The sequence below is a fragment of the Dasypus novemcinctus genome, chromosome 13 (assembly GCF_030445035.2).
Source record: "Dasypus novemcinctus isolate mDasNov1 chromosome 13, mDasNov1.1.hap2, whole genome shotgun sequence".
Classification (NCBI taxonomy): domain Eukaryota; kingdom Metazoa; phylum Chordata; class Mammalia; order Cingulata; family Dasypodidae; genus Dasypus; species Dasypus novemcinctus.
In genome coordinates, this window is record NC_080685.1 from 59,894,781 (window position 1) to 59,917,663 (window position 22,883).

Genomic DNA, 22,883 nt, shown 5'->3' on the forward strand with positions numbered 1-22,883 from the left:
AGAGTAGTGCTTTTCAAGCTATAATGTGCATAGCTTGATAAAATGCAAACTGATCCAGGTAGGTGTAAGATGCAGACCAAGTTTCTCCATGACTCCCCAGCTCCCAGGTGCTGCTGCTGCTCTGTCACCACAGTTTAAGTAGCAAGCACTGTTTGGAGGAAGACACTCCTGTTTTTCAATTATGTACTCAAATTGACTACAGGTGTATGCTTTCAAAATGTCATACAAATTTAAAAGGCCTTTACTTGTGTTCTTTTTCAGCATGAAAAGTTTCAGAATGCATCTTAAATATGTAATTTAACAATGTTTTTTTATCCAAAACAGGAAAGTAAAAAGATGTTTTTTTAAAAAAAACTCTTTCTGATTCTGATGATTAAACAACTGGAAATAACAGAGCATAATGTAAAAACACAGATCTGGGAAGTTCTATAATCTGGGGCCTAGTCTTTTCTGCTAGGCAAGTTTGAATAAGATACCTTTTGAAGAGCCGAGCTACTGATCTTCCCAGCTGTAAAAGTCTGTGTATTACTAAATATTTATTTACTTAATTATCATTGCAGCTTATTGGAAAAACTCACTGATCCTTGGCCTCACCTTAAGTGAGAATAAACTTAAAGGGTAACTAAAGCCCAACATATGAGTTAAATGAACTAAGCAAAAATTTGAATCCAAGGTTTGGTTTCTTTAAGTATCATAGCACGTGACAGTACAGTTATCTGGAGTTTCAGAGATTCATATTGCTGCCAATTAAAAAAAAAAGTTATACACCCAGCCATTTGTATATTATGTAAATTACATAAGCCACATTCATGCTCACACTTTGAAATGGGCTGCTACAGATTTAAAATCTTTTATTTTGTAATAATTTCAAATTTATAGGACAGTTGCAAAAATAATACAAAGCCCATACAGAGAACTCAACATACCCACCCATGCCCAGTATAGTAGTTTGATATGGTTATGAATTCCAAAAATAGATATTGGATTATGTTTATAATCTGGTCTATTTCTGGGTGGGATTGAATTATGATTAGGGTCACATCATTAGCATCAAGTCCCCACCCTTTGGTGGGTGGGGACTCACAGATAAAAGGCATGACAAAGGACAGAATTGGAGCTTTTGATGCAAGGGTTCTTAATGTTGGCATTTTAATGTTGGAGTTTGATGCTGAAGTCTTAAACTGGAGCCCCAGGACATAAATTGAGGAAAGAGAAGCAGGCCCCAGGAAGAAAGGAAACTTGAACCCAAAAAGAAGCAAGACCCTGGAAGGGAGGAACCCAGGAGCCTGAACTCTCGCAAACATTGGCAGCCATCTTGCTCCAACACATGAAAATAGACTTTGGTGAGGGAAGTAACTTATGCTTTATGGCCTGGTATCTGTAAGCTCCTACCCCAAATAAATACCCTTATAAAAACCAACCAATTTCTGGTATTTTGCATCAGGAGCCCTTTGGCTGACTAATAGACCCAGATTCACCAATTTTAACATTTTGCCACATTTTCTGTCTATCTAAATATCTATTTATCAATTTTCTAAACATTTGAGAGAAGGTTGTATATATCATGCTTCTTGAACACATAATACTTCCATTTACATATCCTAACAATAAGGGTATCACATAATTACCTTAAGTGCAGTTTTCAAGAACTTTAACATTGATATAAAGCTTTTATTTTCCAATTTTTTTCATATATCCCAGTATCCTTTGGGGCCTTTTCTCCTCCATGAATAGATCCATTCCAGGATTGTGTATTGTGTTTAATTGTCATTGTCTCTTTAGTTTTTTTTTAATTGTGGAAACATTTATACCACATAAACTTTCCCATCTCAGCTACTCTCAGACATGCAATTAAGCAAGATTAGTCACATTCACAATGTTTTGCTACCATCATCAGATTCTGTTGCCCCAACGTTCCCATCACCCCAAACAGACACCCTATACCCATTATGCAATAACTCCCCATTCCCCCTGCCCCTGGTAAGCTGGACTCCACCTTCTCTCTCTATGAGTTTGAATATTTTAGTTCTTTCATATAATTGCAGTAATACAATATCTGTCCTTTTGTGTCTGACTTATTTCATGTAAAATGTCTTCAAAGTTCATCCATGTAGAGTGGCATGTATCAGAACTTCATTAAGGCTGAGTAATATTCCATTATATGTATATACTACATATTGTTTATTCATCTGCTGAAGGAACATTTGGGTTGCTTTTGCCTTTTAGCTATTGTGAATAATGTTGCTCTGAGCATTAGTATACAGATACCTGTCTGAGCCTCTGCTTTCAGTTCTTTGAGGTTCATACCTGGAAGTGTGATTGTCAGGTCAAATGGTAGTTTTATGGTTAACTTTTTGAGTAGCCACCAAACTATTTCCCACAGCACCTGTTCCATTTTACATTCCCACCAACAATGTATAGGGTTCCTGTTTCTCCACATCCTCGCCAACATTTGTTATTTTCTATGATTGTTTTGTTTTGTTTTTAGTAATAGTCATTCTAATGGGTGTGAGGAGTTATTATTATTGTGGGTTTTTTTTATTTTTTTAAAGATTTATTTATTTCTCTCCCTTCTCCCCCCCCCCCCCCCCCAGTTGTCTGCTCTCTGTGTCCATCCACTGCGTCTTCTTCTGTTACCGCTTCTGTCCTTATCAGTGGCACCGGGAATCTGTGTTTCTTTTTGTTGTGTCACTTGTTGTGTCAGCTCTCCTTGTGTGCGGCGCCATTCCTGGGCAGACTGCACTTTCTTTCACGCTGGGTGGCTCTCCTTACCAGGCGCACTCCTTGCGTGTGGGGCTCCCCTACACAGGGGACACCCCTGCGTGGCATGGCCCTCCTTGCACGCATCAGCACTGCGCACAGGCCAGCTCCACATGGATCAAGGAGGCCCGGGGTTTGAACCGTGGACCTCCCATGTGGTAGGTGGATGCCCTATCCATTGGGCCAAGTCCGCTTCCCTTATTGTGGTTTTGATTTGCATTTGTCTAAAGGTTAAAAGTTGTGCATCTTTTCATGTGCTTAGTGGCTTATTTGTATATCTTCCTTGGAGAAATATCAATTTAAGTCCTTTGCCCATTTTGTAATGGGGTTATTTGTTTTTATTCTTGAATTATAAGAGTTCTTAATATATTGTGGATTCAGGTCACTTATTATATATGATTTGCAAGTATTTTCTTCAGTTCTGTTTGTTGGCTTTTCACTTTCTCGATAATAGCCTTAGATGTACAAAAGTTTTCAATTTTGAAGAAGTCTAATTTATCTACCTTTTGTTACTTCTGCTTTTGGTATAAAGTCTAAGAATCTATTGCCTAATACCAAGTCCTGGAAATATTATCTATGCTTTTCTTCAAATAGTTATATAGTTTTATTTCTTATATTTAGATCATTGGTCCATTTTGAGTTAGCTTTTGTATATGGTATGAGGTAGGAGTCCACTTTCATTCTTTTGCATGTGGCTGTCAAGTTTTCCCAGCACCATTTGCTGGAGAAACTTCCCCACTGAGTGTACTTGGCTCCCTCATAAAAAATCAGTTGGTAAACAGATGTGAGGTTTTATTTCTGTGCTCTCAATTCTGTTCCATTGGTGTATATGTCTGTCCTTGTGCCAATACTACAACGTTTTGATTACTGTAGCTCTGTAATAAAGTTTTATAAGTCTGTAAGTGTGGGTCCCCCAACTTCTTTCTTCCTTTTCAAGATGTTTATGGCAATTCAGAGTCCTTTGCCCTTCCATATGCTTTTGATGATTAGCTTTTCTATTTCTAAAAGAAGGCTGTTATAATTATGATGGGGATTGCATTAATTCTGTAGACCACTTTGGGTAATATTGGCATCTTGACAATACTGTGTCTTTCAATGCATTAGCATGGAATTTCTTTTATTTAATATTTAGGTCATCTTTAATTTCAGCAATGATTTGTACATTCTTGGTTTATTTATTCTTCTAGTTACTATTTTAAATGGAATTGTTTCCTTAATTTCCTTTTCAGATTTTTCATTGCTGGTGCTATAAATTTTTGCCATCAAAGGACTGTCAACTGATATTAAATGTATACTACACATGAACTTGAAAAACATGCAAACCTAAATTTTCTCTTTGTATAACTATTGTTTCACATTGCTTGGCAAATCCCGGACCGTATGCCACTTAGATCAGTTTGTTATAATTTGATCCTGGTGGAGCCATATTTTTAGTCACAGTAATGCCAGGTGACATCACAGAGGATAAATACTGTTAAGTTACCACAGACTCTACCTACTTTAACAATGACTATATGAAGGGATAAAATGCCACTTGGCTCCTAGCCCAAGTTCAATCTCTGTTTGGGAAGTTCAACTTTTCTCTCATATCCTAGTTCTTAATACTCTATCTTGTCAACTTCTTCTGAGGTGCTTTCCCTTAACTTCTTTTTTTTTTTTTAAGATTTATTTTTTATTTATTTCTCTCCCTTCCCCCTCTTCTTCCCCTTTGTCTGCTCTCTGTGTCCGTTTGCTGTGTGTTCTTCTGTGTCTGCTTGCATTCTTGTCAGTGGCACCGGGAATCTGTGTCTCTTTTTGTTTGCATCATCTTGCTGTGTCAGCTCTCTGTGTGTGCAGTACCAGTCTTGGGCAGGTTGCACTTTTTTCACACGGGGCGGCACTCCTTGCGGGGCTCACTCCTTGTGCGTGAGGCTCCCCTATGCAGAGTCCACCTCTGCGTGGCATGGCACTCCTTTTGTGCATCAGCACTGCTCATGGGCAGCTTACCACATGGGCCAGGAAGCCCTGGGTTTCAACCCTGGACCTCCCATATGGTAGACGGATGCTCTGTCAGTTGAGCCAAATCTGCTTCCCTTCTTTAATTTATGTTCTCCTAGCAATTTGTTCCCACTGAAGAATGCAGTTAATGCCTTCTTTCAAGACTAGCTGCACAGTTACCCTTTCCCTTACTGAAATTGATAAGCTACTTGGGCAGAGGGAGCATATCTTACTGAGGAGTGGTTTGGTGGAGCACAGAGAGCATAGGCTGACCTGAGTTAGATCTCTGCCCTGCCATTTACTGATTGATCTTGGATAATTTCTTCACCTTCTCTGTAAAGAGTTATGATGAGTGAAACAAGTCTTAATAAAGAAGATAGGACAATCCCTACCTAGGACTGTTGTTCTGACTTTTAAATAAAGAAACACCTGTGAATAGTGTAGCACTGTGACTGACAAAGAGAGATCAAAAGAAGTTCTTTCTGTCATTTCCTGATGCTTTTCCTTAGCTTTGTATGGCAGCACTCAATTCCATATTTGCTAATCATATATATTCAAGAAATGTTTCTTGAAGTAATGATCATTAAATTAGAGAAGTTTATGCACTTTTTTTAAGAGAGTATATAGGTTCTTGGATATGATGAATTTTATTTGTTTATTATGTTGTGGAAAATAGTTGTTGTCTTTTGTTTATTAAAAAAGAAAACAAAGCTTAATTCTCCTTTAACACTAATAGTTATTTTTTATACTTTTTCCCCATTTTTCTCATTTTGCAGCAATCAAACTTAAAGTTTTCTTTGGATTCTTCCACCCTACCCAAATCATTGGAAGAGTTTTACGTCTCTCTGATCCAGTCACAGCAGGCAACAGAAGGAAGCCAGTCTGAGCCTAACAACATTCAGCCTCAGCAAATACAGCTATCCACAGCAGCAGTCAACTCAACTCCTTCAGGATTGGATGCCCCAGAAAAACACTTTGGTTCAGGTATGTTTAGGTATCTTTGTCCATATTGTTGAAGACCTCTGTTAATTTTTCAGTAAATAACTTGAAAATTTGCTGATTTTAGCAATTGTCTCAAGTCCTCATTTTTTCTGGGCTCAATTGTCCCCTTTAATGTTGCCACTCTTCTCTTGTTCTGCAGTTTTTATGTGGGGGGACAGGTTTAAGTACAATAAAATTTTCCACTTTTTAAGTGCACAATTCTATAAGACTTGACAAATGTGTACGGTCTTGTAACCACCATCATAATCATGATGTAGAACATTTCCATCACCTTGAAAAGGTTCCTTGTGCCCTTTTGGGATCAGTCTCTGCCTGTTTGCTGATTCCTGCCATTCCACTTTCCCTTTAATAGAATTTCATATAAATAGAATCATATAGTATGTTGTTTTTATGCTTGGCTTTGTTCACTTAATATAATTCCTTCAGCGCTTCATCCATGTTGTTGCCAGTAGCAAAGGTTTCTTCTCCAAAATTAAAAATTAAAAAAAAATTTTTAAGTTTCTTCCTATTTATTGCTGAGTAATAATCAGCTGTATAGATATACCACAATTTATTTTTCTGTTCACCATTTAAGGGTCATCTGGGCTGTTTCTAAATCTTGACCATATGACTACATCTGCTGCATTTACATACAGCTCTTTGTATAGACATATGTTTTATTTTATTGAGAACTTATCTAGGAGTAGAACTGCTGGGTCATATGATAAGTTTGTTAAACTTTGTAAGAAAGTACAAAACTGTAAGAGTTTGGAAATCTCCTCAGCTAAATATGCAAGCTTGTCACTTTCAAGTTCAGCATTCCATTCACCCAACACCAGGATTCGGTTTTGCCAAATTCTCTGCCACTTTTTTTTGTAGATTTATTTATTTATTTATTTGTTTGTTTGTTTGTTTGTTTATTACCCCCATTCCCTTTCTCCCATCCTGCTGATTGTGCTGTGTTGTCCTCTCTTCTCATTTTCTCTCCTCTAGGATTCACCAAGATTCAATCCTGGAGACCTCTGATCAGGAAAGAGGTTCCCTGTCAATTGTGCCACCTCAGTTCCTGGTTTCTGCTTGACTGTCCCCTTGTCCCTCTTTTGATGCATCATCATCTTGCTGTGTGACTCACTTGCATGGGGCACTGGCTTACCACATGGGCACTCACACAAGCACTGGCTTTCCATGCAAGCACACTTTCTCTTCTTTTTCACCAGGAGGCCCCAGGGTTCGAACCCAGGTCCTCCCATATGGTAGGTGGAAGCTCTATCAGTTGAGCCACATCTGCTTCCCTTTCTGCTGCTTTAAAACAAAGGTCACCTTTTTACCAGTTTGCAATTACACATTCATCATTTCTGTCTAAGGCCTCATTGAAATTATGCTTTTAGTATCCATATTTCTACTAACAGTCTCTTCAAGGAAATCTAGGCCTTCTTTTTCAAACATCTCACAATTATTCCTGCCTCTACTCTTTACCTAATTTAAAAGACTTTTTAACATTTTTAAAAATTTACCCCCTTGCTAATGCAAAAATCTGTTTTAGTCTGTTAGCCTGCTAAAAGCAATATACTGGAAATGACTTGGCTTTTACAATGGAGATTTATTAGTTTACAAGCTAGTTTTAAGACTGAGGAAAATGTCCAAATCAGGGCATCATCACTCAATGCTTTCTCCCCTTAGATTGGCTGCTGGCAATCCTGGACTTCTCTGTCACATGACAAGGCACATGGTTGTGTCTGCTGATCACTCCCTTCTCTTCTGGCTTTCATTGCTTCAGCTTCTTGCTTCCATGGCTTTCTCTCTCTCTCTTCATCTAAATTTCATTCTCTTACAAATGACTCCAGTAAGAGGATTAAGACCCATTCTGGCCATGCCATACTGAAGTAGCCTAATCAAAATTGAGGTTATCTAGTCAAAAGGCCTTACCTAAAATAGGTTTAAAACCACAGGAATGGATTGGCTCTAAGAACATGATTTTTCTAACCACCACACTAAACTTGTTTGTTTTGGTGGCAATTTTGAGGCATATTTGGAATTTTCTGCATAGATAATCATATCAGCTGCGAATAAAAAGTCTTTTTGTTGAAATCTGTGTGCCATTTTTCCTTTTTCTTACTGTACTTATTAAGGCCTCCAATAAAGTATTGAATAGGAAAAGTGGGAATGGACATGTTTGTCTTGTTCTTGGTCTGACAGGTGAGCGCTCAGGCTTTCATAAATAAGGTATGATATTAGCTGTAGGGTTTTTTTGTAGATTCCCTTGGTCAGTTTGAAGAACTTCCATTTTTTCCCTAGATTTCTGATATTTCTCATCTTGAATTGGTGTATTATCCTGTCAAATGCTTTTCCTGCCTCTACTGAAATGATTGTACATTTTGTCTTCTTTTTATAGTCAATTCATAGGGTTGATTTCATTGATTTTTCTAATGTTAAAACAAACTTGCATTCCTGGAATAATGCCCTTGTAACAATGCGTTATCCATTTTAACTAATTCTGGACTCTTTGCTAAAATATTGTTAAAGAAATTCTTGGTCTATGTTCATGAGGGATTATTGGTCTCCAGTTTTCTTTTCTTATAATATCTTTATCTGCTTTTAGTATCCAGAGAATGTTGCCCTCAAAGAATGAGTTGGGACGTATTCCTCCTCCTCTTTTTTCTGGGAAGAATTTGTTTGCAATTGATATTATTCTTCCTTAAGCATTTGGTAAATTTCAACAGTGACATCATCTTGGCATGAAATTTTCTTCGTAGGAAGGTTTTTTCTTTTTTCACTACAAATCAGATGTCTACAATGCATATAAGGCTATTTAGGATTATCTGTTTCTTCTTGGAGTAAGCTTTGGTAGTTTTGTCTTTCAAATAATTTATTTTACCTAAGCTATCAAATTTACTAGCATAAAATATTCATACTATTATTTTAATACCTGTAGAATCTGTATTAATGTCTATTCTCTCATATCTGCTATTGGTTATTTTTGTCATCTTTTTCTTTTTCTGTGATCAGTCTGCATAGAGCAGGGATTCTTAACCTTTTTTGTTCCACAGACCCCTTTGCCAGTCAGGTGAAAACCATAGACCCCTTACAAAGTGCACGCTATCCTGAGTATTAGTTAATAAATATATTACACCTGCACCAACATGTACCCACAAGAATAATGTTGGGTTTTTTAAAATTTAAGTTCAAGCTCATTGACCCTTGTTAAGAACCCCTGATCTGGGAGTTTATCAATTTTATTTATCTATGCAAAGAATCTGTTCTTGGTTCCTCTGTTCCTTTTCTGTTTTCTACTTCATTCATTTTCTGCTCTTATTTTTATTATCATTTCTTTCCTTCTGCTTATTTTGAGCTTAATTTACTCTTCATTTACTAGTTTTTCAGGCTGGAATCTTAGGTCATTCATATAATAATGTTTTTCTTTTCTAATATGAATTTAATGCTATAAATTTCCCTCTAAGCACTAATTTAGCTGCATCCTATGAATTTTGATATATTATGTTTTAATTTTTATTCAGTTCCAAATATTTTCTAATTTCCCTAGTGGGTTTTCTCTTTGACCCATGGGTTATTTAGAAGTGTTTTTTCAATTTCCAAATATTTGGAGATATTCAGATATCTTTGTTATTAGTTTCTAATTTAATTTCATTGTGATCAGATAAACTTTCAATCCTTTTAGAATTTTGACACTTGCTTTATAGTCTAGAATATGGTTTATTTTTTTAATGTTTCATGTATACTTTAGAACAATTTGTAATCTGTTGGGCAAGGTATTCTATACTATATCAGTTAAGTAAAGTATTGATGAATAGTGTTATTTGCATCTTCTGTATCCTTATTAATATTTAAAGTAGATTTATTATAGATACCTTAACACTATGGGCTTACCTTTTTATCCAGTCTGACAATCTCTCCTTTTATTTTAAGTTTAGAAAACTTAGTGTTCTTAACTGATATGCTTAGATTTAAATCTACCATTTTGCTGTTTGTTTTCTGTTTGTCCTGTTTGTTCTTGTTTTCTTTTTCTACCTTCTTTTTAATTGAGTAATTTCTGTGAATTCATTTTTATCTCCTTTATTGACTTAGTAGTTGTATGTCTTTGTATTGTTTTTTAGTAATGTATATATCTTTAAATTCTCACTTTCAAATAATACTATATCACTTCATTTTTAGCATGACAGCCTTAAATAGTATATTTCTTTCCTCCTTCATCCTCACTTTTGAGCTATTGTTTTTATACTTGTTCATACTTCATTTATAGTATGACAGCCTCAAATAGTATTTCTTTCCCTCATCCACATTTTTGAGCTATTGTTTTATACATTTTTCTTCTTCATATGTTATGAACCCTATAATACATTATTATTTTTTGCTTTAAACAATTACCCTTTAAAGAAATTAAAAGTGAGAAAAAGTCTTTTTGTTTACCCACATGTATACCATTTCTAATGTTCTTTCATTCCATTGTGTAAATCAAGGTTCAGCAAACTTTTCCTGTATAAGGCCATACCAGTCTATGTTGCAACTATTCAACTCTGCCCTTGTAGCACAAAAGCAGCAATCAACAATACATAAAGAGATGAGCATTGCTGTGTTTCAATAAAACTGTATTTATTAAAAACAGGTGGTGGGGAGAAGCGGATTTGGCCCAATGGATAGGGCATCTGCCTACCACATGGGAGGTCCAGTGTTCAAACCAAGGCCCTCCTGACCAGTGTGGTGAGCTGGCCCACGTGCAGTGCTGATGCACACAAGGAGTGCCATAGCACACAGGGGTGTCCCCCACCTAGGGGAGCCCCACGTGCAAGGAATGCACCCCGTAAGGAGAGCTGCCCATGCGAGAAAAGCGCAGCCTGCCCAGGAGTGGCACCGCACACAAACGGAGAGCTGATGCAGCAAGATGACACAACAAAAAAAGACACAGATTCCCTGTGCCACTGAGAAGAATACAAGCGGACACAGAAGAACACACAGCGAATAGACATAGAAAGCTGACAACTTGGGGTGAGGGGAAGGGGAGAAAAATAAATAAATCTTTAAAAAAAACAACAACAACAAAAAACAGGTGGTATGCCAGATTTGACCCACAGGGCACAGTTTGTTAACCCTGATATAGATAAAAATTTCCATCTGGTATTATTTTCTTTCAGCCTGTTTTAGTTTCTTGAGCTACTCAAGCAAATACCATGAAATGGGTTAAACAATGAAAATTGTTTGAGGCTGGAAAAAGTTCAAACCAAGGCATCAAGACAATGCTTTCTTCCTGAAGTCTATGGCAATCTGAAACTAGCTCCTGGCAATCACAGGACTTTAGCTTGTTACTTGGCAAGGCACATGGCAGTCCCTTCTTGTCTTTCCCTTCTCTTCCAGGTCCCATTGACTTTCAGCTTCTTGCTTCCTGTGGCTTTCTCTCCCTGACCTTCATCCCATGTATAAAGGACTGCAGTAGTAGGATTAAGACCCATCCTGATTACAATGGGTCACATCTTAACTGAAGTAACCTCATCAAAAGGTCCTACTTAAATGCTCATACCCACAGGAATGGATTAAATTTAAGAACATATTTTTCTGTAGTACATAGCTGCAAGCCACTATACCCATCTTTCACAAACTCTTTCGGAAAAAAAAAACACTAAAAAAGGGAATACTTCCCAACTTATTTTATGAGGCCAGTATTTCCCAGATGCCAAAATCAAACACATCACAAGAAAAAAACTACAGACCAATTCACTTATGAATACAGATGCAAAGGTCCTCAAAAAATACAGCAAAACTGAATCAGTAACATGTAAGAAGGATTATATACCATTTATACACCATGACCAAGTGAGATTTATTTTAGGAATGTAAGTTTGTTTTAAGCTTCAAAACATCTCACTGCCTGAAGACCTTTAAGTGCTGGTCTTCTGCTGATATATTCTCTCAGTCTTTGTACATCTGAAAAACCTTTATTTTTGCCTTTATTTCTTTAAGATGTTTTGCTGAATATGAAATTATAGGTTGACAGATTTTTCAGAGCATTAAATGATGTCACTCTAGCTTCCATTGTTTCTGACAAGTCTGTTACTATCTTTATGTCTCTGGAGGTAATGTGTTATTCTTTCCTGTCTGCTTTTAAGAATTTTTTCCCTTTCATCACTGATTTTCAGCACTTTAGTTATATGGTGCCTTGGTGTGGTTCTCCATATGTTTTTATGCCTGGGTTTCATTGAGCTTCTTGAATCTGTGAGATTATAATTTTAATTAAATTTGGAAGAATTTTGACCATTATTTCTTTAGTTTTCTGTCCCCTTACCCTTCTTCCCCCTAACTCCAGTTACACATATGGTGGACCACTTAATGTTTTTCTACAACTCACTCATACTTCATTCGTTTTTTGCCCAGTCTTGCTGTATTGCTCAAAATCTACCCATCTTTTCTTTTTTTTATTATTATTTTTTATTTTTAAAGAAGCTTTAGATTACATAAATGTTACATAAAAAATACAGGTGATTCCCATATGCCCCACTCCCTCCCCCTCCCATACTTTCCCACATTAATAATATCCTTCATTAGTGTGGTACACTTGTTACAATTGATGAACACATGTTGAAGTAGTGCTACTTACCATGGACTATAGTTTTTACTTTACACTCTGTTCCACAAATTTTGTATGTTATGACAAAATATCTAATGGCCTATATCCATCATTGCAATGTTCAGTGTCTAATATTTATTTTCCTCCCTAGAACTTTGATTTGGAGCGTTTTTTACATCTTTCATATTTTTTCATCATAGTCAGGTTTTCTTCTATTTTTTCCTTTATTAGAGAAGTGGTGGCTTTACAGAGCAATCATGCATAAAACACAGGATTCCTATATACCATCCCACCACCACCATCTTGCATTGCTGTGAAATATTTGTTACAATTGATGGTAGCACTTATCATTATACTGTTAACTAAAGCCCATGATTTAATTTAGGTTTCACCGTGTAGTATAGTTCATGGATTTATTTTTATTTTTATTCTGTTACCATATATACCATCTTACATTTCCCCTTTTAATCATATTCAGATATATATATTTCAGTGCTGTTAACTACATTCACCATGTTGTGCTACCATCACCATGATCCATTATCAAAACATTTCCATCATTCTAAATAGGAACCCTATACATATTAAACCTTAACTTCCCATTCCCTATCCCCACTCTGTCCCCTGATAACCTGTATTCTAGCATCTGACTCTATTAGTTTGTTATTCTGATTGTTTCAAATAGTGAGATCATATAGTATTTGTCCTTTTGTGTCTAACTTATTTCACTCAACAAGATATCTTCAAAGTTAACCCATATTGTCACATGTATCAGGACTTCATTCCTATTTATGACTGAATAACTTTCCATTATATATATAGATCTCATTTTTTTATTCATTCATTGGTTGATAGACATTTGGGTTGCTTCCATCTTTTGGCAATTGTGACTAATGTTCCTGTGAACATCGATGTGCAAATATCTGAGTCTCTCTATTCTTTTGAATATTTACTTAGCAGTGGATTGCCTGGTCATATGGTAGTTCTATACTTAACTTTCTGAGGAATCACCAAACTGGCTTCTATAGCGACTGCACCATTTTACATTGCCACCAGTGATGGAGTGTTTCTATTTCTCCACATCATCTCTAGTACTTGTTATTTTCCATTTTTTAAATAGTGGCCATTCTAAAGGGTGTGAAAGTATGTCATTGTGATTTTGATTTGCATTTTCCTGATAGCTAATGATGTGTTGAGCATCTTTTCATGTGCTTCCTGGCCATTAGTATATCTTCTTCAGAGATGTCTATTCAAGTCTTTTGTCCATTTTTTAAATAGGTTGTTTATCTTTTTGTTGTTAACTTGAAGGATTTCTTTATATATTCTGAATATTAAACCATTATTGGATATCTGGTTTCCTAATATTTTCTCCCATTCTGTCAGCTGTCATTTTACTTTTATGATAAAGTCCTTCAAGGAACAAAAGTTTATAATTTCGATAAGGTCCCATTAATCTGTTTTTTCTTTTATTGCTTGTGGTTTGAATATAAGTCTGAGAAACCATTGCCTAACGCAAGGTCCTGAAGATTCTTCCCTACATTTTCTTCTAGGAGTTTGTCAATTTTAGCTCTTATATTTAGGTCTTTGATCTATTTTGAGTTGATTTTTGCCTATGGTGTGAAGTAGGAGGCTTCCTTCTTTTTTTGAAAGAAATGAAGTCATGAAGCATATGACAACATGGGTGAACCTGGAGGACATTGTGTAGAGTGAAGCAAGCCAGACACCAAAAGAGAAATACTGTATGATTGCACTATTATGAACTAAATATATTGTGTAAACTCATGGAGTTAATAATTAGAATGTAAGTCACCAGAAAATAGAGGGAGGATAGAGAACAGAAAGCTAAGAGTTAATCTGTGCAGAATTCATAGAGAGTTTGTTTGTAAATCTTTGGAGGTGAACAGAAGAGTTGTCCTAAATGATATTGCAGAGACAGATGCTGGACATTATATATCCCACTGAATGTACTGGGAGAGAGTGTAAACTACAATGTAAACTATAATCCATGCATTGTAGCAGTGCTCCAAAATGTATTCACCAAATGCAATAAATGTGCCACAATGATGAAAGAGGTTGTCGATGTGGGAGGAGTGGGGGGGTGGGGGGTGGCGTATGTGGGAACCTCTTATATTTTTTAATGTAACATTTTTTGTGATCTATGTACCTTTAAAAAAAGACAATTTAATAAAAAAAATAAGGTGGTTGAGCATGGTCGAGGTGTTTATGACTAGCAGTGCTATTGTATGGGTATGATGGTGGTTGAAAGAGAAGGTCTGGGGTCATGTATATTACTAGAAGGAAAGCTGAAAAATGTAACATGGGACTGTATAAGATAGTAAAACCTCATATAAAACACAAATATGGGGGATATTGAATATATGACATTTTACAAAACATACATACAAATATACCAGAGAGAAGGAAAAAGAATAACAGCTATGTACAGCGGTCGAGGCATAGAGAGATTGAGAGGGTGATGAGTTTTGTTTGTATTTTGTTTATTATTATTGGAACAGTGAAACTACTCTGGGAATAATTGGGGTGATGAATGCACAAATATTTGATTACAGCAAATAACATTGATTGTACTCTTCGGATGGATTTATGCTTTATTAATATGTAACAATAGAATTGATTTGTTTAAAAAAAAACATTTGGGAGCCATTTTAGCATGCACACAAAAAAATTAAATGAAGCTTAAGGCTAAAAAAAAAGGTGTGAAGAAAGGTAAGGAAAGTGTTTTCTAAAACGCTGCCAGTCATCATTTTTCATTTTTTGAGAAGGAAAATAATTTATATGTTTCACACACAGGCAGTATTTCCCATGCACAATGTCAATTATTTCTTGAATAAAAATACAAAGTTCTTTTTTTTTTCAAATTTCAAATGTGACAAGGGTAATCCTGGATAGTTTCCCCATCTATCTACCTTAAGGCTAAAGGAAAAAAAAAACCACAGCAAAAAGGAGTGGATAGTTTTATCTTGTTCTTTTTTCTTCATTTCATTGTTAAATTTGTAGCCAGTATATACACCATAAGTAAACCTAACTCAGAACTGTAAAAGGTAGGTGTCCCAGTTTGCTCCTGACCTCTGAATGAGCAAGTACATTGAGATTAATGCTTCCTGCTCCTGTCCTGCCACACACATCATGCCCAATTGGAACTACAAGTGAAGTTTGTGTACCACGTGGTGAACAGGTTTGTGTTCAGTTCAGTAGCTTTGGAGCAGAACGCTATCCCAGAAAATGCCATTTCTGGCTATTTTCTAAAGGCAAACGATCTCTTCCACAAACCATGCTAAAGCCATCTTGGTACAGAGACATGCATTACAGCCTGACAATCTATTTTATTTGTTGACTAGCTCCTTCAAAAGTCGAGAAAGTATTTTTAACCCTCTCAAGTCTTTGTAAATGAGGATGATCCCCTTCACTTTTTGTACCAATTCACCTTTTTTTTTTTTTAACACTTTATCCATTCACTAAATTAAGTGGCTCGCAGTAATTTGTATATAAAATGCTAGAAAATTATGTTTCTTGTTCTAAGGATTGGTCATAGTAAATGTGCATCTGGAGTTGTTGCTATGATATAGATTGTGATTGTTATTTAAGAAGTCAAATCCTGAACTTGAATTGCTTTTATACAGCTTTCTAATTGCAAATATGGTCCTAAAGTCATTTCTTGAAATACAAATGGAGTATGCAAAATTTTATATTATCTTTCAGGTTCTGTAAGATTTTTAAGGTTTTTATAATTAGAAGATAATGAGATAACATTGTTGGGATTTATATCTACATACCTTTATCTCAACATTTAGTCCATATTACTCAACCTATAAGTGATTATGGAATTGTTTGCCATGTAAAATCATCACAGTCTGCGAATTTGCAATATTGCTATCTGTATTACTTCATGTAAGTCATTGCTTAATTAGTGCATTGTTTTCTCATGAATGATTATATTGTGATTAATATGTTATAGCATGGCAGTCAGTATTTTCAGATACCTTTTTGTTTATTGGGATTGGGAGATTTGGGTAGTTGTTTGTTTTTGTTTTTGTGTTTGTACTTTATCATGATGATATTGGGGTTTTTTTGGTCTTGTGATTTTTTTTTCGAATGAAATTTAGCTTCGTGTGATTATACTATTATACCAGTCTTGAGTGTCTTACTTGTACTGTATCATATTCCATACTCATTTAATTCTTAATAAGCTGTTCACTTGTTTTTCTGGGTAAAAAAATAAATCAGTGACCATAAATATGAGGGTTGATTTCTGAGCCCTCAATTTTATTCTATTGGTCTATATGTCTATCTTTGTGCCAGTACCATGCTGTTTTGCTTACACATGGCTTTGTAATAAGTTTTTAGATTGGGAAGTATAAGCCTTTCAACTTCATTCTTTTTCAAGATGGCTTGAGCTATTTGGGGGTCCCTTACCCTTCCAAATAAATTTGATGATTGGGTTCCTCTACCCTTTTGAATATATGGAGTTTTCTTATGACAGCTGTTTTAACCATCTTGCCTTGTGAGTCTATCATATATATTATTGCTGAATTCTATCATTTGTGTTATTTCTGAATCTATTTCTATTGATTGGTTTTTTTTTTCTCCTGATTACAAGTCATATTTTCCTGCTACTTTGCACAGGTAGTAATTTTTCACTGGATGCAAGTCAATGAATTTTATTTGTTAGCTGTTTTTTTTTTTTCCCTTTCATTTTTTTCCCTTCTTTCCTTTTTTCCTTTATTTATTTGATGCTGGTGCTGGGGTTAATGCAATTAAACTACCTGAAATTATTTCATTCTTTCAGAATTTCTATCAGGTTTCATTAGGATGGTCTAGAACAACCTTTAATGTTTCTAATTCAGCTCTGCTATTTAGGCAATACTTTTCTGGACAGGACATTGGTGGAATGGGATGTCCCGTGTGTTAGGAGGTCTTTAGAGTATTGTGGTGGGTACACTGACTGTTTTGCCCCTGTGTGAGCACCAATGATTGTTCTGTTTACTCTTTCCAGGTAGTTTTCTTCCCTGGCTTCAGGAGCTTCCCCATGTGTGTGAACCTAAGACTTAGGGGACCTCACTGCAAATTTCCAGCTCCCTTGCTCTCAACAGTTAACTCTTCTCTAATACTTTTCCCCCACAAATTCCAGACACCTTGGCTCCATGAACTTTGAACTTAGTGTTCTCAAACTCTGTAGAACTCCAGGCTCAGGTTGGTTTACCCTTCTGTATACCGTAGCCTGGAACATCTCTCCAAGCTGTGAGCTAAGAAGCTGTAAGGAACTGGTGGGCTCGCCTGGGCTCAGGTATCACTGTCCTGTGCTATTTGTTCTTCAACATCTGAAAGCTGCTGTTTCATCTATTTTGCCCCCTTTTTAGTTTAAGGTAGGAGGGTAAATATAATCCCTTTTGAATAGTATAACAGTTGGAAGTAGAAATTTTGCTACTCTTAGATTCTTTGGTCATGTGCCCTTGTTTTCATATTTATATACCTTTTAAAATCTGAGATCACAAGACTTGCTATAAAACCACATTAGTTTATTAGAAATCACTATTTCTTTTCCTCTCTAATGGGCATTAATTATAGTTTTCTGATTAGAATTTCATATTTTAAAACACCTTACCAAATACTCCTTTAACATTACTAATTCATCACAAATGTGTGGAACATATACTATATGCTGCTATACCACAAACTGAAAATGTGATTCTGGATTATGCCTACTTTTTCTCTGAGTTTTTAAAAATCTGTGTTTGTAAGGTCTAGAGCAATGCTATTCAAAATATACTTAGAATACAGTGTCAGTCCACGAAGTGTTTTTAATGGTCAACAACCAGATAAGGCACTTGAACCAGAATCTTAAATCAGCTATACCACTGAGCACATTACTTAGCTCACAGGACTTTGTGTGTGTGTGTGTGTTGTCTTTTTTATTTTTCATTTTTCTTTTAATTTTTTCCTTTTTCTTTTTTAATTTTTTTTTCTTTTTAATTTATCCAGGACTTTTTTTAATAGCAGGACTTTCTCCAAGAAGCAATGTGTTGGCATAGAACTTGGCACAAGTTCCTTATCTCATTGTAGGCCAACAATAAAATGTTCATGAATCAGCTATTTTGAGTAGGGCTGGTCCAGAGTACACATCTGAGAATGCCTAGCATATCATTTATGGCTGATAACTCATTTTTTTGGTGCCTTTTAGCAAGCAGTCTTGGACAATTTTGTTTTCACATTGGCGCAAACTTGGAATTGCACCACTTTGGCAATAGAGAACACATGTTTAATATCATTTTGCTCAGTGCTAGAAGGAAATAGGGCAGCTTTAATCTCTTCTCTGGAATTAGATCCAGTTTATTTTATGACTTGTCCCTTTTGCTCTATCTTAACAATAATTTATCTTCATCCGTGATTCCCCAGGCTACCCATCCCCATTTTCTTTCCATTGGTTGACTGGTTTCTGATTCTCATTCCTGATTTGCCATTGTTACTACCTGTTTTAGTTTGCTAAAGCTTTTGGAAGCAAAATATCAGAAATGAGTTGGCTTTTATAATAGGAATTTATATGGGGCGTAAAGTCTTACAATTCTGATGTTGTGAAAATGTCCAAATCAAGGCATCATCAGAGATGCTGTCTTATCAAAATTGGCTTCTGGATCCTGGACTCCTTACACCTGGAAAGGCAAAATGGCAGGTCTGCCAGTCTCTCTCTTGCTTTCTCCTCCAGGCTCACATGTTCTTTCAGCTTCAAGCTGCTCCACAGGCTTAGCCTCTTGGGAGCCTTGTTGCTTTAGCTTCTCCACTGAATCCAGCCACCAGCCTCTCTCTCATCCTCTCAGGGTTTCTTAGTCTTGCTCTGTAGCTGATCCTGGAGTCTTCTCTCACATGGCAGGGTAAAATGACAGCTCTCTTTTTCTGTGTGTTTCCACTTTCAGTTCTCTGCTTTCAGTCCTTTGCTTATATACACCTCCAGCAAGAGGGCCAAGAGGGGAGTGGATGCAGCTCAAGTGGTTGAGCACCTGCTTCCAGTGTGTGAGGTCCTGGGTTCAATCCCTGGTACTTCCTAAAAACAAAGAAACAAACAAAAACCAATTCTTATTGGGAAGCAGATATAGTTCAGTGGTTGAGTGCCTGCTTCTCATGTATGAGGTCCTGGTTTCAGTCCCTAGTGCCCCTTAAAAAAAAAAAAAAAAGAGGGCCAAGACCCAGTTTGGATCATGCCTCACTGACAGAGTCCAATCAAAGGCCCTAAAGTGTTCTAATCAAAAATGATTTATCAAAAAGTCCCTTAACTGACTCTAAGCAAAGGGTCCCACATTCATGGGAATGGATTAGTTCCAAGAACATGATCTTTTCTGGGATTCACAAAAGGTTCAAACTGTCACACTACCTAACAGAAGAGGATTATAACACATGTTAATAAAGATTTAGGAATGGGAGAGAGAAGACAGTAAGTATGAGAACCCCTTGAGAAGACTCATATGTTTTCTTTCTTTTTCAGTGGAAAGCTCTCCAGGAAGCCTGAAAAATGAAGATCTTTCTAGTAGCCATGCTATTACAGTGTTCAAAGACAAGAGTCAAGGAACCATGGACCAGATTTCTGTGATTTTGTCTCCTGAGCATCAGATTTCTCAGAAGCTCTACATTCCTCGAAGTACAGCCACTGCTGCCTTAGGAGCTGCTGCACGGTTAGCCACATCCCAGAGTTTCCTACACTGGTACCCCAGTATGAAAAGGATGGAAGTATGAGGGAAAGGAGGGATGAAAAGAAACCAGCTGGTTATGCTTGGTGATTTCCCAGGTCAAAATAAGGAGGACTGAGGCAAAATAGTATTTTGATAGTTGATGCTTTTGTCTTTCTGTGTGGTATGTTAGTTTTATTATGCTAACAGTCCACTTCGATGTGTTAGTGTAGATATTTAACGTTAATTTTTAATTTTATTGACAATGTTTATTATTCTGTATATTTTTGTTCACTTTTGTTTTTAATGTAGTAGTTTAAAGGAGTTTTGTTTTTTTGTGTGTGTTTGTGTGTGTGTGTTTCTATAAAGATTTTCCTTGTATGTATCATGACCGATAAATGAAAATTGAAAAATTAATGTTTTGTGACCCATATTTAGCAAGACAAATATTCTTACATCCCTGTCCAAAACAAGCATGTTTGAATTTCAGTGCTACTGTTTCTAATTTGAAATTATCCTTATCACAGATACAATACTGGGCTCTAATCCTCACTATCTTTATTTCTTTGAAATGCTATGATCAGTGAGAAAATCCACACCCTGACGTACTTTAAAAAATTAAGTTGTTTTTCAGAAGAGGGAATTATTTGAAAACTAATGACTAAATTATAGACAGATTGCTGAAACTTAGCTGAGCCATATCTATAGTCAGCCCAGTTCCTAGGAACTTTAATGTAACAGTAGCTTAGCAGTTGTATTATTTAAGTATATATATATAACTATATAAGCATATATATATATATAACATGATGTTCTCTGAAGTCAAACTGTATGAAATATTACATGATATTCTGTTAAGCCTATGGTATAAATCATAAAGAGAAAACAAAAAACGAAAAAGTGAAATTAAAGAATTTGAGTGATAGTAATTTCATTGTGATAAGTAGTAGACTTATCCCCAAATTTTAAATATGCTATCATTTTCTCCCATGAAATTAATCCCCAATACAACAGCATCTCTTAGAAGTCAAATCAGGAAAAGAGATATGGAGAGCTGGTATGCTGCATGTAACAAGGTTCTCACTAACTGCACTTCTAAGGGTCTCCTAGAACTAAATAGCAGAGCTGGTTCACTAGTTCCTCTCTCCCTTTTTCTACAATATGTAATTTCTCCTCTTTCCTTCTCAACTATTCAATCAGTAAAATAGCCTCTAAGGAAGGGAGAAAGAAGTGCATTTAAGTTTAGAATATGCTGGCTGGACCTTCTTTCTTAGATTTAAGTAATCATGAGGCAGTGTTAATCTCAAAGTCTTTAAATACTGATAGTTTTCAGTTTTAAACCCCTACAAAGAACATGTTTAATGTGATAAAATTTTAAAATACAGATTCACTTTTATATCTAATATATTTATAGAAATGGTACAATAATTGACAAAAGACAAGTAATCTGGAAACATCACAGATAGTTGACCCAACATATATAGAATAGGTTTCCATTTGTTTGTGATATTATGTAAGGCATCTTTATTGGAGTAAAAGACATGGGTCAACAAACAATTAAATATCATGTGACAGTTAAATATCATATATGACACACACCCCAATATGATATGGATTGGAGAAATACTTTTTCTCATATCGGCTTAGATAATCATCCTCAAATTGTTTCTAAAAAAGAAATTCTTTTTTGGAATGATGCCTCTTCTTAAAAAAAAAAAAACTAAATAAAGAAGATAGCTTTTGAGTATTATACTTCACTTCTCCAGATGGGTAATTATTGGATTTGGGGTGAGGTGAATCTGGCGGACACAATATGTCATAATGTGGAAGGGTCAGTGCAAGTACACATTTGGTAGGTTAGACCACAACCCTTTCTATAATAGCATCCAAATACCAGAGGAACTCTGCCAAAGCTAGCTAGACTTTTTGTAAGTTTGTTTGATAGTTGGCTAAGTAACTTGACAGGGACTCATCTTATTTGAGTTAATGGAGTAAAAAATGGGCCTTCGAGAGGCTTATATTCTGACTACTTAGCTTTGATTTGAACAGCCAGTCTGCAGTACACAATCAGTTTACCCAAAAAAAGTGGACTTTGTTTGCTAGTTAACTGAAGTATTAGCCCAAAGCATCAAACAAGTCTAATAGATCATTTGAAAATGTGTAAATGTGTTTCTACATATGGGCAGGAACTGCACTAAAAAAAATGTACAAAAAATATGTAGATACTATGTGTGGTTTAGAGTTAATAACTTTTATTGCCAAAAATGAGTTGACATCTACTATACCTAGAACAGGGCCCTACATTTTCCGTGTTGAGCTATTCACTAATAGAGGTCCCTATGAAATGCTAGCTCTAAAGTGGGAGCCTGCGGTGAGAGGGGATGGGGATGAGAACATACAAGAAAACCCTGTTATAAATTCCTTAGGGAATACCAAAAATACTTTGTGAGATATCAAAAGAAAGGCCATTCCAGCAGTAACCAGTCATGTGTTTTCCCCCTAGTTCTTGCACATTTGAGGTACCAGTTGCCCATTTCGAGGAATGGTATAAGTAGAGGCTTCTGCCTACATCCAGCCTATGTCTAATCTAGAGATTTAGAATCATAGCATTTTGGGGAGCAAATGTAGTTCAAGTGGTTGAGTGCCTGCTTCCCATGTATGCGGCCCCAGGTTCAGTCCCCAGTACCTCCTAAAAACAAACTAAAAAAACAACTCTCACTGGGAATCAGATGTAGCTTAATAGTTGAGTGCCTGAGTATGAGGTCCTGGGTTCAGCCCCCAGTAACCCCTAAAAAAAAAAATCACTACTTAAAAACTGAAGATAATACGGATTTAAAAAAAAAAAAAATTTTGATGTAGAAAGGACCTTAGAGAGGGGCAAGGAAATTTGAAGCCCAGATCTTTCCTGTGGCCAC

The 22,883-nt window shown here is 36.0% G+C and overlaps 1 protein-coding gene across 1 annotated transcript in view; it reads left to right on the top strand.

Annotated features, from left to right (window-relative positions):
• The window catches only part of TDRD5 (tudor domain containing 5), a 98,167-nt gene extending 78,063 nt beyond the window's left edge, over positions 1-20,104 (top strand). The window contains exons 17-18 of the mRNA XM_058274807.1: positions 5,514-5,721; positions 19,788-20,104. Coding sequence (XP_058130790.1) covers positions 5,514-5,721; positions 19,788-20,035 — 456 coding nt within the window. The 3' untranslated portion in view covers positions 20,036-20,104. The remainder of the gene's footprint in view (positions 1-5,513; positions 5,722-19,787) is intronic.
• Positions 20,105-22,883: the final 2,779 nt, after the last annotated feature.